This window comes from Nycticebus coucang, chromosome 18, assembly GCF_027406575.1.
Source record: "Nycticebus coucang isolate mNycCou1 chromosome 18, mNycCou1.pri, whole genome shotgun sequence".
Classification (NCBI taxonomy): Eukaryota; Metazoa; Chordata; class Mammalia; order Primates; family Lorisidae; genus Nycticebus; species Nycticebus coucang.
This window is the reverse complement of record NC_069797.1, coordinates 49,911,187-49,928,055: the sequence shown is the minus strand read 5'-3', so window position 1 is coordinate 49,928,055 and position 16,869 is coordinate 49,911,187. Positions and strand designations below refer to the sequence as shown.

The following is a 16,869-nucleotide window of genomic DNA, read 5'->3' as shown; positions in this document are numbered from 1 at the left end:
ACAAAGACATTTCATGCTATAACTTTATGAAAACATCAAAAAATTTTAAGGATGATTTGTTGATCTGTGGTGTTTAGTGCACTACTGAAATATTTAAGTTTGTACCTATTCTGTTAGTTCCCTTTTGCTAATGTAACACATTACCACAAAGTAAGTGGCTTAAATAAATTCAAATTTATTATCTTATATCTTTCGGAAGTCAGAAACCCAGAATCAGTTTTTCTTGTTTTTTTTTTTTCCCTACACATTTTTTTTTTATTGTTAAATCATAGCTGTGTACATATGTGCAATCGAGGGGTACAAGGTGCTGGTTTCATATACAATCTGAAATATTCTCATCGAACTGTTCAACGTAGCCTTCATGGCATTTTCTTAGTTATTGTATGTAGACATTTCTATTCTGCCTTCAGTAGGTTTCGCCTGTACCCATTCTAAGATGCACGGTAGGTGTGGCCGCACCCTGGGCCAAGGGAGGGGAAAGGATGGGGGAAGTCAGAATCAGTTTTTCTTGACCAAGTCAGGATGTTAGCAGGGCTGCATTCTTTCTGGATGTGGTAGAGCAGAGTCCAGGTCTCCACCACAGTGGTGTAGCACCCAGCATCCCTTTGACCTCTGCTCCCATCCTCTCCTTTCTCTGACTCTCCCACCTACCCTGTGATTACAGTGGGTCTATCTCAGTAATCCAAGATAACCTTTAAGATCCTATATTTATTCCCATCTTCAAGTTACCTTTTGACAAGTAAGATGCAATACACATCTACAGGTGCTGGGGGTTAGAACGTAGGCATCTTTGCAAGCTGGGGGTAATATTTTACCTCCCACATTGATCAGTCCCTACTATGTTTTTGCCTGAAATCAAGAGATAGGTTGAAAAATAATAGCTGTTTTTCAGCTTATTAAATTAAACCTGCTGTAGAAAATCCAGGAAGTTCAGAAAAGAAAAAAATCAATATTACCCTTAATCCCAGTCTCTTTTCTATGCATATCATGGAAACTTTTAAAATAAAATTAGGATCCTTAAGTAAATCACTTTAGATGCTATCTTTTACACGTATCCTGGACAACTGCCATGTCATCAGCTACTGAGACACTTGTTTATTCAAAGAGTGAAGAGATAAGGAAGGTGCCAGAACTGATTTTTAGTTAACATGGTAGAATCAACTGAGTTAAAACTCAGTTTTAAAGTATTTTTTCTCCTCTTAGATATTTTAGGTCGTCAGAGAGCCAGATCTCCTCTGTGAAAGCAAAACTCCCTCTCAACTCTTTATCTTCTAGCACCTGCCTGTATCAAATGCTCCAGGAAAATAGCTATACCCCAGAATGACCAAGTGAGTTTATCCATATTTCATTTTAGGGCAACTCTCTCACTCTATATTTTTTATTTTCAAATTACCAGGAAGCCCAACTTATATAAACAGCAAATTAAAATTAAGACCTAAACATATAATGCATATACTCACTTTAGCCTGAGTAAGAAAATAAAATCAAAATGTTTGTAAATTTGTACAAATTCAGTGGCTAATGAGAATCTCAATCTTAAAAACAGTGAGACTAAACTTAGTATCAAACCGTATTTATGTCATACTCCAATTTCCCATATGTTCAAATAATCTGAAATTATGAAGAAAGAGTAATCTCCCTACCCCATTTTTATTCTTGAATTTAGTTTCTTTATCCAGAATGGATTAATTAGCTCTAAATTATTTAGCAGTTGGAAGTTTAATGGAGATTGGTTCCAAGGTAGTATTATTCTATCCACATGCTACCCAACCTTAAGCAATTGTTAATTTGTAAGCATACAATAACGGGTTGACTACCACGGGTTCAGTATCCCTTAACCAAAATGCCTGGGGTTTGCCTTATTCGAACATGGTGGGAACAGTTGGTGGCCTTTGATTGGTATAAGAGTAGGTTATGGTCTGTTTACACATCCAGTTTGGTCAGAGTTCGCTATGAATGGAGAAACCTTTAGGCCAAACTTAAAATACCTAAGGAGGCAGCTTTAGGCTAAACTTAAGGTAACAATTCATACCTTGAGGTTGACCAGAACTTTAGGTATTGATGTCACTCCTTCACCATTGTACATGTAGTTAATGTAGTCTCAAATCTTACTGGGAAATAGCAAGTCAGGCGGGAACACGGGATTCAGGTTACTTTGTTATAAAGGTTAGAGCCACGATTCAAGCCACCCTAATGGATAAGAGGATTTGCCTTGTAGGGACAGAAATGTTTTGGAACCAGACAGAGGTGGTAGTTGCACGAAGTTGTAAATGTACTAACTGCCATTGGATCTTTCATTTTCCTTCGCTTGAACTTAGCCAACAAGGCCAAGGAGCGATAGGATTGTTCACATCAAAGTGGTTAATTTTATAGGGTAGGAATGTCATCTCAGTAGATTATCTGAAATAAGAGCTACATGAAATGGAGCGTGAGTGATCAGTAGTATTGCCGAGACAGTGCTGCAGGCGGAAATCACTGCATAAGCAAACAGAGGAAGGGGACTTCAAGTGGCAGCCACAGAGAGGAACAGCCGGAGAGCAGGTGTGCCACTGCTCAGCCTCCATAGGTAACATCTCAAATAAACCCATTAGCTGAGCCAGTGAAGGGACATGATCCTCATCTGAGAACTGGCCAGACACATTCTGCCATGGGGTGGACTGCTTTCTCTTATTCCCCAGGAAAACGATAACTACAGATACGGGCCCATTGGTATTTCTAGGTCTGGTCTGTCTCTCCTCTCAGCACAATGGAAAGAACTTAGCTTGTTTTCACTTTGAACTTGTTTAAAGCCCCAAAGGAAAAAGCAAATTCATGTAATATTTTTTTAAAGATGGGGGATTGTTGTTTTGGACTGAGCTGGGTCCACTAGGCCCCCAAAGGCCATATTGCATAAAAATGGAGTCGCTCCTGCTAAATGCACGGTAGTCAAACCGAAACTCAGAGGAAGCAGACAGATTCCCCAAACAGATGTTTGTTTATTTCTCTCTGATGAAAATAAGAGATTCCAGCATGAACAGGTCCCGTTGACTCAAATTTTTGATATTTATACATATGGAATAAAGCATTTTGCAGATAAGATCCAAGTTTAAACACAAAATTCTCTTGTGTTCCATGTACACCTTACACATACACACATATCCTGAAGGTAATTTTATACTTTTTTTTTTTTTTTAATAATTTAGCGCATGTAACAAAGTTTTGACTGTGTTTTACCTTTGACATGTCACTTGAGGTCAGGTGTGAAATTTTCCAGTTGTGGCCTTCTGTTAGTTCTCAAAAAGTTTTGGATTTTGAAACATTTTGGATTTCAGATTTTCGAATTAGAGATGATCAACATGTATTTTGGATTTTGTCTTTAGGAATTCTATATTTCATAATCAGACAGGTAAATATTTGTTTTTTGTCTAGCCAACTGACCAAATTACATTGGTTAAAAACTACCATGAAAATAAGCAATTTAAAAGGTGAAGGAAAGGCCATTTTAAAATAAAGAATGAATTTTTTCTATTATATCTAAGACACAGGACATTTGACCCTCATCTAACTATTTGTATTCCTTATTCTTGTGTTGAGGTTGAATTTTAACCCTAGTCTATGCTAAGGAAAGTCCTTGTTTCATCATCAGAGCACAATGTCAGGTCAAATATGTTCAAACAAAAGCAATAACACAGTCAGGAGCTGCAGTAGAGTGTCACCGTTTTGTGCATAAGATACATTTAAATGCCAGAAGGAATAATGGTCAAGGATGAAAGTGTGACATAAAACATATAATTACTGGAGTGCATTTAACCTACTGATGTGCAGCTGAACTCGTGTTTCAAAACGTGGCACCTTGCCCAAATTCCTCAAATCCTCCCCCGCTTACAGGGTTGTTATTAAACCTTTAGAGTGGGATATTTCTTTCAGGTAAAACTAAATTCAGAGTAGTGGTTTGAATCTTCGCTTCTAAAATAAGTTTCCGATTCACGAAACATCACCTTTAAAGAGCTCGTAAACGTGCTCTCAATGTTGTCCATCAAGTTCAGGCATTTCATCCCAGGCTAGTTTCTCCTACGGCCATTCATCACTTACTTTCCAGTTTCCACAAACACAAAGAACCACCATACAGTTCTCAGCACCGCAAACTGCTGACAGCACCCTTCATGCCAGACATAAATATTTACACCACCAAAAGTCAATGTTTCCAAAATTCCAAACTCCAGTGCTTTTGAAAATTGATTTGGATAAGGGATACTTTACTGAACTGAATTGGAAAGTTCAAATATCACTTGTCCAAAAAACAAAACAAAACACACACAATAACCCAAATCAGAAAACAGGTAAGTGACTTTTGACACCAGCCTATCTCCTAGCCTCTTCTTTTTCAATAAATTTTAGGGAAAAGCTGTTACAACCATTTTTCTTTCATATCTACACGTTCAGTTACGGTGTTAAGGCATGAAAAGTGAAATGTAGATAGACATTGTTTGTCTTGCTTTGCCAACTTTACCATACCACTTCCAATGTGTGCTTTACCCAAGACCCTTCAAATGGTGGGCACAATTCTTAGAAGACGACCCAGCTTCTTTAACAATATCAGGATCTGTCCTCTCCTGACCTTGCTACCCCATCTTCTGTCTGGGCACTTAGACTGCTGGTCACTTTTCAGGTGATTTCTGGAACTCAAAACCTCATTCCATCTTGGTTTTTTTTGTTTGTTGGTTGACTTGTTTTTCTCTTCTTTTTTTTTTTTTTCAGCACTTGCCTCTTTCCTTAGAAAGCAATGATCCCCTCCAGCACTCTCTCCAAGAAAGAGAGGATGATTGACTATTAAGTCAAAACTGCAACTTTCCCTTCTTAAATACTGGCCAGAGAACTCACAGGTGTTCATGACTTCAATAAATGATTTACCTTTTTAGAGAGAGGGGTACATAGAAACCATGCCAAGTACCTCTTAGGGTTTATAAAAGTAAAACTGCAAACGGCATAGCTTAGTTTTCTACAGGATAAGAGCAATAAAACAGATGACCTACATTGAGCCTTTCCACAATCATGCTTCTTAAATCATATTTAAAACACACAGATAGCAAATAATTAAATGACTTGTCACAGGCAATGCTTCTTAAAACCTGCCTGCTGACCCGAGTCAAAGTCACTAACAATTTTTTTGTTGAGTCATTAGTCTTTTTTTTTTTTTTTTTTTTAACATTTCTCACTGTTAACCTAGTAGAATAAAATATATTCTAATATATTACAAGGGGAAATAATTAACTTATAAACGTCATGGTAAGTTTAGTGAGTAGATTGCGTAAGAGGAAGAGAGAACAGAGCCCAGCGAGTCCCACCCTGGAGAGTCGGCTGCCAGCAGTAACAAAAGTGATCTATAATTTTTTAACCTCGATTTTTTGCACAAATGATTTTCCATTCCTCTTGAGTTCACAACAGCTAAATCACCTTCAAACACAATTTTCTGCACGTGTGTTTTTTTCCCTACCTTTAACGACCCACTCAACAGTAAAATGTAGCCAAAGAGACTTAAACCAGCAAAAGAAATGCTGGATTCCAGCCTTGAGAAGATGCTATGGGAGGAGGAGCTCATCCTGGGAGTGGGGTGGGAAGAAGGGATTTAGGTGGGAGAATCTCAAAGCACAGCTTAGCTTTCCTGTGCACCCGCTAGGATTCTTAGCTGGCAAGACACCCCTAGGAAAATTATTGATTTTCTTATAAATCATTGAAGGCGATCTTTGTTTTTCCTCCTAGGATGTTAATTCCCTGCTCCCCCACCCCCAACACACACTTTGCTGAGGTTTAAGGAAGACTAGGTAGGCAGTTTCAGAGAGGAAGGATTTTCCCAGCATGATGTGTAGGGTGGAAATATATCTGTTTGTAGCTTTCATGGCTACTGGGGGTTAGGACTTCAGGAAGCCTCCAGGGGCATAGAGTAATTAGCAGGATGAGAGTTTGACTAGGGAGAAAAATCACAATTTAGACTGGTATTTGTTGGCTGTAGGTCAGTGGTACTCCTATGCAGAAGGACAAACTCATCACAGAGCTTCAGCCTTGAGGCTGGAGATTTCGAGGCAGCACTGCCCGGTCCTCAGCTCAGGACGGACACTGGACTGTGGCTTACCTTCCTGCCCCCAGTGTTGATGCGCAGGGGTGTCAGAAAGGGGTCGAAGATCATGTGGCTGGTCTCTATGTTGACTGGCGACTGCCGTTTCCCTACGGAGCAAAGGTTCCAGGCTGAGTTCACCAATCCCCAGAAAGAAGGAACTGGAAACAAAAAGAAATGAAATTATAGAATCAGGCTGGGTAGCAGGCTGGGGAAACAGAGTAAAGGAGACATGTATTATATACCAAAGTGGTAAAATCAAAGAGAACTGCCACGTTTCCACCCACAGAGATCCTTGAGTGTTTCTCCAGCCCCAACCATGGTCCATTTCTCTCAGTGCTACATTCATAGTCTCCTACGGTGGGATTTTTCTTGTTTCAGGTGCCTTCATCCCGTGGCCTCTCTGATGAGTACAGTCAGCATTAAATCTTTAATGCTAACATCATCTTTCAAGCCACATCCTCTTTGTATGTCCTCCAGCATGTCTTAAGTACACCAAATCCTCGTATTTAGTAATTCCTGACTGATGCTCTTCTCTCCTGCCTGGCAAGAATGATGTGAAAATCAACCTTGTCCTACTTAGAAGGGATTTGAATCTTTTCAAAGAAGGTATCATGTGAGATGTTTTTCTGTCAGTTGTCAAGACCAAACTGAGGGAATGAATTATTTTTACGACCCCCAGTTGATGCCAGACAGGAGCATGGCAACGTGGCTCTGTGTCGTTAACCTAATGTACCAGCAGCCGAGCAATGTGCTCACTTGATAGGCAGAAAAAATGACACTCAGTGCTGAGTGCAAACACCCAAAGGAAACTGTCTACTGCTGTTCAGTGTCACATTAAAACACTCATCAGAGGAAACTTCTATGGCAATTTCCTGTCCTATTTTCTTCTGTTCAAGAAAGTTAGCAGGGCAAGTTGGGGGAGAGCCAATCTCCTGGTTTTATGACAATGAAGAACTGGAATTATACTTTCTGTCTTCTTTGCCCTTTGCAATAATTCCTCCATGTGTCCTCCATATGATCTTAAAACTCTATGAAGCTGGAACATATTCTTCTAAGTAGCTCAAGAATGGAAGAAAAGGTATCCAATGTACTCAGTTCTACTATGAAACCAATATATAATCACCCACACTTCCATATGAAAGATACAACTACAGCCCAAGATAAAGGGGGGAGGAGAAAGGGGAGGGGAGGAGGGAGGGAGGAGGGAGGAGGGGAAGGAGGAGGGGAGGGGGGAAGGAGCAGGGGAGGGGAGGGGAGGGGAGAGGATGTGTAGAGGGAGAGTAATGGGTGGGACCACACCTATGGTGCATTTTGCAAGGGTACATGTTAAATCTATTAAGTGTACAGTATTAAATGTCTTAACACAATAATTAAGAAAGTGAGATGAAGGCTACGTTAACCAGTTTGATGTAAACATTTCAAATTGTATATAAAACCAGCACATTGTACCCCATAAATGCGTTAATGTATACAGCTATGATTTAATAAACAACAACAAAAAATACTCTAAGGCCATTTATTTATTCATCCACCCACAGTACATGCAGGAAACTCCTATCTTGTGTCCTGGCCTGTCTTGGGCTGAATTTCAAGGAAGGCAGATAATCACAAGAACAACCAACACACCAGAGAGGTGAGGTTAGGTGGTGCATGCTATGAGAGGTGCTCAACCCTGGTGCAGTGGTGTGGAGTCAGGGAGTGATTCCTGGAGAAGATAAGCCTAATACTGAGTCACAGCTCTCTTAAATGTCCTCTCTGGAATTCAAATTTAGTTAAACTCAAATTTAATACAGTTTTAAGTTACTGCAGCCATCACCCCTGCACCTATAACATTGATGGAGAAAACTGAGGCCAGAGAGGAGTTGGGCAGACACATTTGAAAGCTACCCCATAAGAAGCCCATAATTCAGGAAAAATTGGGCTAGATGGTACATCTAGTCCCATCCAAATACAAAATTCATTTTGGAGAGAAGTATGGAGAATCCTCAAAGAACTAAAAGTTGACCTTCTATTTGACCCTGCAATTCCATTACTAGGTATCTACCCAGAAGATCAAAAAACATTTTACCACAAAGACATTTGCACCAGAATATTTATTGCAGCTCAATTCATAATGGCTAAGTTGTGGAAGCAACCCAAATGCCCATCAGCCCATGAATGGATCAACAAACTGTGGTATATGTATACCATGGAGTACTATTTAGCCATAAAAAAGATGGAGATTTTTACATCTTTTACATTTACATGGATGGAGCTGAAACACAATCTTGTTAGTAAAGCATCACAAGAACAGAAAACTATTCAATGTAGTCTATACTAATATGAAACAAATATATAAACAATTCCATGCTCATATGAATAGAACACAAATATAGTCTAATAAGTCGGGGAGTAGGGAGGGGGAGGGTGATTGGTAGGAGGAGGGAGCCATGTGGTGGGATCTCACCTAACGTGCACAGTACGAGGATGGATAACATACCCCTTCAGTGAGGGGCTCTTTTACAAATGGAACTTTATCCTGGAAGTGAGAACAATGTGATTGAAAAATTTATACCCTTATATTAATTTGAAATAAAAAAAAAAATGAAGCTTAAAGAAAAAAAAGAATTCTACAACCTTCGTATTTGTCACGGGCAACTGTAGTAGGAGTGGGAGGAGAACTACACACAAGTTTCTGGAATTCCAAGGCAAATACTTTCACATCAAAAAGACATAGGAGTCTCATTGTGAAATATGACCAACACCTAATGTGGTTTAATTTGTGCCAATAAGCTGCTGGTGGCTCCACTCCCTTTAAGACATCTGAATTTAAGAATCATCTATTGATGATTTTCCAAATGGCAGTAATGGCCAGACTTACAGAGGGAGAAAAGAGGAGGAGGAGGAATGTGAAAATGTGTAGAAGCAACATTGACAGATACACCTGCTTCCTTGGCACTGTCATTTCTTTCTTTCTTTCTTTTCTTTTTTTTGGAGACAGAGTCTCACTATGTCTCCCTTGGTAGAGTGCTGTGGCATCACAGCTCACAGCACCCTCAAACTCTTGGGTTTAAGTGATTCTCCTGCCTCAGCCTCCCAAGTAACTGGGACTACAGGCACCCACCACAACACCCGGCTATTTTTATTTATTTATTTTTTTGTAGTTGTCACTGTTGTTTTGCTGGCTCCGGCCAGGTTTAGAGCCACCAGGCCCAGTCTAGGTGGCTAGTGCCCTAATCACTGGGCTAAAGATGCCAACCCAGGCACTGCCCTTTCTTATCATTGCTTGAAATATGTTGTCATGACATCTTTAGAAGGTACTCTGTCCTAGCAAAGTTACAATATTTAGGAAAGTTCTTGCATTGTGAATGTACCCTAAAAAATAAAAACTTCTGTCTTCTCTATGTAGCTTTAAAAAAAAACAAACAAAACACTGACTTAGTCAAGTTCTTATTCTTTCATCATTTCAAATTTATTATGAAAGTAAAGCTTTCATCAGGTTGTGCTTTCTTTCTTCGTCAGTGACACCTATGAAAGAGGCAAAGGTCATGGTCACGGCACTGCCACAAGTGTGCTGTGGGACCTTAGATAAGTCACATACCTCTCAGACCCTGGTCGGCCTCAATGGTCCCTGTGGCAGGTTGAAGAACAGCTCTGTTCTAAAGATGTTCACATCCTAATCCTTAAAACCTGTAAGTATGCTATCTTCCATGGCAAAAATATCTACATATTTTGCAGATATAATTGAGTTAAATCTTGAGATGGAAAGATTACCCAGGATTATCTGAGGGAGGCCAATGTACCAGCAGTCCCCAAGTTACAAACATTTGCCTTACATGTAACTCACACTTAGAAAGAGGCTGTTACTCTAAGTGCCCAAGTTACCAACATCTGACTGACATGAGACTAGCACTTATATTGGAGGCTATTACAGATAATAGGTAAATGTACCTGCCCCAACTTATATACAAGTTCAACTTAAGAACAAACTTATAGAACCTATCTTGTTTCTAACCTGGGGACTATAATCACAAGAGCCTTCCTAAGATGAAAGTAAGAGGGTCAGAGACACAAGGACGGAAACAGGTCAGAGAGCAGAGAACACACTTCTAGGTTGGAAGACGGAGGAAGACGGTCTGAGCCAAGGAATCCAGGCAGCTCCTGCAAGCTCAAAGAGGCAAAGGCAATGGATTCCCACCTGGAGCCTCCAGGAGGAATGCAGGCCTGCTGATAATGTCATTTTAACCCCATGAGAGTCATTTTGGACTTTTGACCTCTGGAAATGTCAAATTAGAAATACATGTTGCTTCAAGCCTTTTACCTTTAAAACTCTGCAAGATAACAATCTCTTTGACCATCAAGACATGCGTGACGTCTGGAGGGGCCTTCACTAGAAGGCAGCTGCATGATAAACGTAGTTACAGCTGGTGAACATTGCCATTTCATCTACTCCCATGAAAATCATTAACAAAAATAATTCCAAGCCCATAAACGAATGGTAAGACTTATATGGCATCGTGGGTGGGCAGCTGTTGCTGCACCTTACGTCATACCCCCACAGTTCCCCCCAACAAAAAAACAAACCACAAAAACTTTATGTGAACATCTGCCTTCCCTTTTATTGGGCGTGGAATTCTTTATGACAAACAGTTTTGGGGTTTTATATTCCCACTTCACTCTTAAGGCCTGTGTCTCTGATTCTAACCACCTGCTCAGCCAACTTAGAAATTGCCGAGAAACAGGCAATTTCTTGGCTGTGTCCCCCCTTGGCCCCATCTCTGGATTGCTGACTTTAAATCAGTCATAAATTAATAGCCTTTCAGAAATGAAAGCTGCCATAGACATCACCTGATCTAAATACATATGTGAAAGACTGCAGAGCCAGAAAGTAAAGTTCTCAACCCGAGGACACACAGCCAGGGAGGGGCAAGGAGGACGAACAAGGATCCAAATCCAGGTCTTGAGATTTCTCGTGCTACTGAGCCTCCTCTGCTCTGAGCCCCACCTCCCCAGTAGGATCCATATATAAGCAAGTTAGTGTAACCAAGAAATTTCACGGTTAACTGTTGCCATGACCCTGCAAGACTTTTCCTACCATTTCTCTTTTGGTAAATCAAGTGTAACATTAGTGCCTATTTCCCAGTTAAAATACATAGCAAGTGCAAAGGTTTACATCAAACTGCTTCGTAAGATAACTATTCCAAATACAGTTAGGATTTAAAAAAGAGCCGTGCCAACATGGAGTAATGTAGACAGAAGATGTGGGTGGTGAAAAGCCTTCAGTCCAGGTGAAGGAGGATACATTTATGTCCCCTGTGTGGGGTCCCAAACAGACCTGCTGGGGATGGCTGTTCAGGAAGAGCTGCTCCAGGGAGAATGTCCTGGGGCCAGCTGGACTGGGCAGAGTTTTAGTCTAAGGAGGCATCACTGCTGTTAGAAGTGTTAAGTGTTGGGGCAACTTGCAGCATTGAAACTAGTCAGAGACCTCAAATGTCAAAAGGACCAGAACATGGATGGAGCTGGAACATATTCTTCTTAGTAAAGTATCTCAAGAATGGAAGAAAAAGTATCCAATGTACTCAGCTCTACTATGAAACTAATTTATGACTTTCATATGAAAGTTATAACCCAGTTATAACCTAAGAATATGGGGAAGGGGGAGAAGAAGGGGAGAGGGAGGGGGAGAGGGAGGGGGAGAGGGAGGGGAGAGGGAGGGGGAGAGGGAGGGGAGAGGGAGGGGAGAGGGAGGGGGAGAGGGAGGGGAGAGGGAGGGGGAGAGGGAGGGGGAGGAGGAGGGGGAAGAGAAGGGGGAGGAGGAGGGGGAAGAGAAGGGGGAGGAGGAGGGGAGAGGGACGGGGAGGAGGAGGAGGGGAGGGGGCAGGGGGGAGGGGAGAGGGAGAGAGGGAGAGGAGGGGGAGGGGGAGGGGGAGAGGAGGGGGGAGGGGAGAGGGAGGGGAGGGGGAGGGGGAGAGGAGGGGGGAGGGGAGAGGGAGGGGAGGGGGAGGGGGAGGGGGAGGGGAGAGGGAGGGGAGGGGGAGGGGGAGGGGGAGGGGGAGGGGAGAGGGAGGGGAGGGGGAGGGGGAGGGGGAGGGGAGAGAGGGGGGAGGGGGAGGGGGAGGGGAGAGAGAGGGGAGGGGGAGGGGAAGGGGAGAGGGAGGGGGAGAGGGAGAGGGACGGGAAGGGAGGGGGAGAGGGAGAGGGACGGGAAGGGAGGGGAGGGGAGGGGGATGGGGAAGGCAGGGGAGAGGGGGGAGGGGGAAAGCAGGGGAGGGGGAAGGCAGGAGAGGGGGGAGGGGGAAAGCAGGGGAGGGGGAAGGCAGGAGAGGGGGAGGGGGAAGGCAGGAGAGGGGGAGGGGGAAAGCAGGGGAGGGGGAAAGGCAGGGGAGGGGGGAGGGGGAAGGCGGGGGAGGGGGGAGGGGGAAGGTGGGGGAGAGGGAGGGGAGGGAGGGTGATTGGTGCGATTACACCTGTGGTGCATCTTACAAGGGTACATGTGAAACTCAGTAAAGGTAGAATATAAATGTCTTAACACAATAACTATGAAAATTCCAGGAAGGCTATGTTAACCAGTGTGATGAAAATATGTCAAATGGTCTATAAAACCAGTGTTTGATACTCCGTGATCACATTAATGTACACAGCTATGATTTAATAATAAAATTAAAAAAAAAAAGAAACAGGTCTGAACATGTGATGTCATCGGGAAAAGCTTTAGGTTTCAGGTTGTAAAAACAGAAGCACATGAAATGCCCATGCATATCCAGGCCTGGGAGTGAGCTGGCTGACTATGTGCAGTGCAAGGATAGACATGCAAACTAAGACTTCACAATTCAGAGTGAGAAACTCTCCCTCTGGGCTTCTGCAGAACTCTCGGTTACCCCAAAGATCCTGGTACTTCACCATCCTCCACCGGGTTATCCTTCAGGTTTATGGACACCCTATGTCACCTCTCGGAGCAGAAGGGGCGTCAGTTATAAAATGCTATGGCACTCGGGTGGCGCCTGTGGCTCAAGGAGTAGGGCGCTGGTCCCATATGCCAGAGGTGGCGGGTTCAAACCCAGCCCCGGTCAAAAACCACAAAATTAAAAAAAAAAAAAAAAAATGCTATGGCACTGCTTCTGTCTCCAGAGAACCATTGTTGAATTCTTTTTCTTTTAGTGTTCACAGCTATAGCAGATTTTTAAGCTTTTATTTTCTAAAGCATTGGTTATTGCAGATTATAAACTAATGCTATTGTCATTTTCTAGCTTGGTAGATACACAACTTATTTTTGAGGGAAACGTAAAGAAAACAAAATCGAGTCGGAGTTCCTCTAATTAACGGACAAGTGTGAAAATGTTTGAATTTCACCATCCCTGGCTTCCTTTTCACACACTCTTCTAATTTACATATAAACTAGAACACACAACACACTTGAATATTTTTGCAAGTTAATTTTCACAGAGCCCAAACCCTGGAACGTAACTGTTACATCACAGGTGTGTGTTATCTTGCCAAAATATTTCCCCATAGCTGTACCGCCATTCTCACCATCAACTACAAACTCAAACATCTCTTGACTCTGAGTTCAGTGAGTTATGAACGATGTGCAGTGACTGTGACTTCAACTGCTTAAATCATGAGCTCTGGCAAACCCAAGGCAAAACCTATCAGCTGATTATTCTGACTAGTGAAATAAAAACGTTCCAGTTCAGCTTATGAACACAACTTGGCAACTCCTGTGCAAAAAAGTTACCACAAAGGAAGAAACAGGTGAGAGGAGCAAGGACCCAGAGGAAGCAAGTCTGATACTGAGAGTTAAAACTTACCTGGATGACATTTTGGTCCTAGAGAAGGTCCTGCAAAGTCAGATGATGCTTTTAGGCAACCTCCTATTTTTTTTTTTCCTGAGCCTGCAGAATTTGCTGTTGCGGGCAGGATACGAGGCATTTGGAATTAATTTATACACCTTGTGTGAATTTATGGGAACTAGATAAATTCAATTCAAAAGCATTTACTGACAGCCTGTGAAGTGTCAGGCATTAGCTTTGGTACTGAGGATTCATATAGCAAATGTTTGCTGAGGACCCTCCGCATGCCGGGCAGGGCCACCTGTGCTGGGTAGTCCGTGATGAATGAAACAGATATGGCCCCTGTTCTCATGAATCTTGCAGTCTAGTGGGAAACATGGGAGATGAAAAGTTTACCTATTTTTCTCCAGGGAATTAAAACTCCTGGTAAAACGCTGTGCAGATAATTATAGCATCAAGTACAGGTGGAGAGAGCGCCTAGGTAGAATGGTCAGGGATGACCCCTCTGGAAGTAACATCTAGAAGATCCTAGAAGCAATCGGGGCAGCTGCTTCTGAATGGCTGCAGGGAAAAAGAGCTTGATGTGTTCAAGGAACTGAGGACAAGCCAGTTGACTTGAGCCTGATGGACCAGATAAGAAAAATTTGAAGAGTTGCAGCTGGCCAAGCAGTTCAGGGCGCTGCACACCACGGTAGGAAGCTACAGAGTTTTAGGTAGGGAAATACCACAGTCTGATTTATGAATTTTAAAGAAGTATCTCTCTTGCCTGGAAAACAGCCAAGAGGAAACTTGATTATCCTTGGAGTATTCTGAGGGGGGAAAGAATTGGTTCCTGAGCAACAGTTGGGCACATAGGTTTCTACATGAATTTAATCCTATTGCTTTGGGTGTGTTCAAATTTTATCTCAAAGGCAGCACTAATTGAATGTTTTAAAAACTATTCTCTCCAACACATGTGCCAATAAAATAGCATTTTTCCTAGGAGCCAACTGATGCTTTTGTGAGTCATAATTTGAAGCACGGGATATTTTCATGAAGAGATTCAGCTAAGGCAATCTTTTCTCGTCTTCAAGCAATAAATGAAGACCCAAACTTTTCGGTCGAAGGAAAGCAAATCAAAGTTGGGAAATGAATATTGGCCTAAGACCTACCTATAGTGAATTCAATCCCACAGATAAAGCCTTCCACTTCAATATAGCAATCTCTACTTGGGGGTTATGAAATATATGAATACACTTTAAATAAGAACTTACATCTTTCTGATGCTCTTTCCCTCACCCACGCTGATGTACTGTCCCTTCCTCTATTCTCAACTGTAATAAATCTCCACTTTGAGCCATTATTAATGAGCATGTTTAAAATACCCACTGCTGCAGGCTTCTGGTCCCTTTCTGATTTCAGATTTATTTCATAAAGGGAATTGCCCTTGAAACTAACCCCTGTGGTGCTGGATTTGTCCTGTTTGCTGCTGGGAACTCTGATTCATAGTACAGAGAGGGGCTCCCAGTCTCTCATTCGGGGACCTTGAAGGCCTTGTGTATATCCTCCTTAGCACATAATCATTAATTTGTGCATTCATGTAAAAAAACTAATGGACTGTCTCTAATGAACCAGGAATAGAAAGATAAATCAAATGCCCCACTCTTAAGGACACTTAGTATGGGAAGAAGATGAGTAAGCTAACAGTTACACCAAAACACGGTATGTATTCTATCGAAGGTATGTGTCTGCCAAAGCTTAAACGCCAGGAGAGGGGCAGCTGACCAGGGCCTACATGCAACCGTCAGCTTTCCTAGCAGAGGAGGAATGAGAGGAGGAACTCAGTCTTGTGACTAAGTCAAAACACTGAAGCATTTCCTCACACAGAGACAGGCTAGCTCTAACCACTGAGATGAATTATCCTTGGAACTTGAATTACTATCGCACGGGAAGAATTTAAGCCACTCCATCCCTGACTTCTCCAACTTAGAGAGTTGTTATTCTATGGGAGGAAGATTGTGAGCTATCATGTCCTTATTGTAGAATCAGGAGCAGGTGGCTAAATTTCTATAGCCTTAGTTTCTTCATCTGTAAAATGAGGATGGTAGCTACTTTAGAGTCAGTGGGAAGATTGAGAACATCTTTATAAAAGGTCTAGCATAATATTGGCTTTATAATTAATATTTAATGATATTGAAGAAGAGGCTGAGTGAAGTGACACTGAGATTTCACCACTGCAGTGTTCCCAGAGATAAGAGAGGGTGAAGGAGCCAGGCAGCAGGGTGAAAAGAGCCAGCTCACAAATTGCCTAGTGTCAGAACAGGAAGCTCTAAAGAAAGCTCAGGTCATAGGGTTAGCCACTTAATTCCTACTTATACCAAGCCACATGCATTTATTTCTTAGCTCCGTCGTTCTCAGTGACTGGATGAAAGGGGACTGTGAGTAGTGATGGGAGCCATTTATGCAGGTTTTAACTCCAAGGAAAGAGGATTTTAACTTAGCTTCTGAAGGGTGTCAGGCTATTCGTTGATGTAGAAGCAGCTTTGTCCCTCCCTCCTTCCTATTTGTGCTGGGCTCCTGTGTGCTGACTGGCTTGTATCCCTGAAAACACATCACGTGAGGGTGAACAGAAAGGAAGAAGGTGGTGGGGTTCCTTTCTGTGATTGCTCATTGTTTAATAAGCTCTATGCCAGGAACTTGAGATTAATCCTTCTCTCAACTCTGTGACATAACATTATCATTATTCTATAGATGAGAAAAATAAGATTCAAAAACGTCAAATGACTTTCCAAGGTCACTTAGCCAGTAAGCCAAGGACTAGAAAGAAATCAGTTTCTTTCTTTAGAACAAACAAAGCAGTGGCTGAGTCGCAATATGTCACACAATACACAGGTGTGTAGAGCAAGAGATAATCCTCTCTCCTTTCTTCCAGCGATACCTTGGACGTAACCAGTGTGAACCCTGCATTAGGCATTAATCAGCATCTTTCCCTATGCTCAGACCAACACACCCAGATACAGACATGTG

At 42.2% G+C, this 16,869-nt stretch overlaps 1 protein-coding gene across 1 annotated transcript in view; it reads right to left on the bottom strand.

Moving 5' to 3' along the window:
- CA10 (carbonic anhydrase 10) overlaps positions 1-16,869 on the bottom strand; it is a 524,477-nt gene that overhangs the window by 289,422 nt on the left and 218,186 nt on the right. The window contains exon 3 of the mRNA XM_053570344.1: positions 6,110-6,252. Coding sequence (XP_053426319.1) covers positions 6,110-6,252 — 143 coding nt within the window. The remainder of the gene's footprint in view (positions 1-6,109; positions 6,253-16,869) is intronic.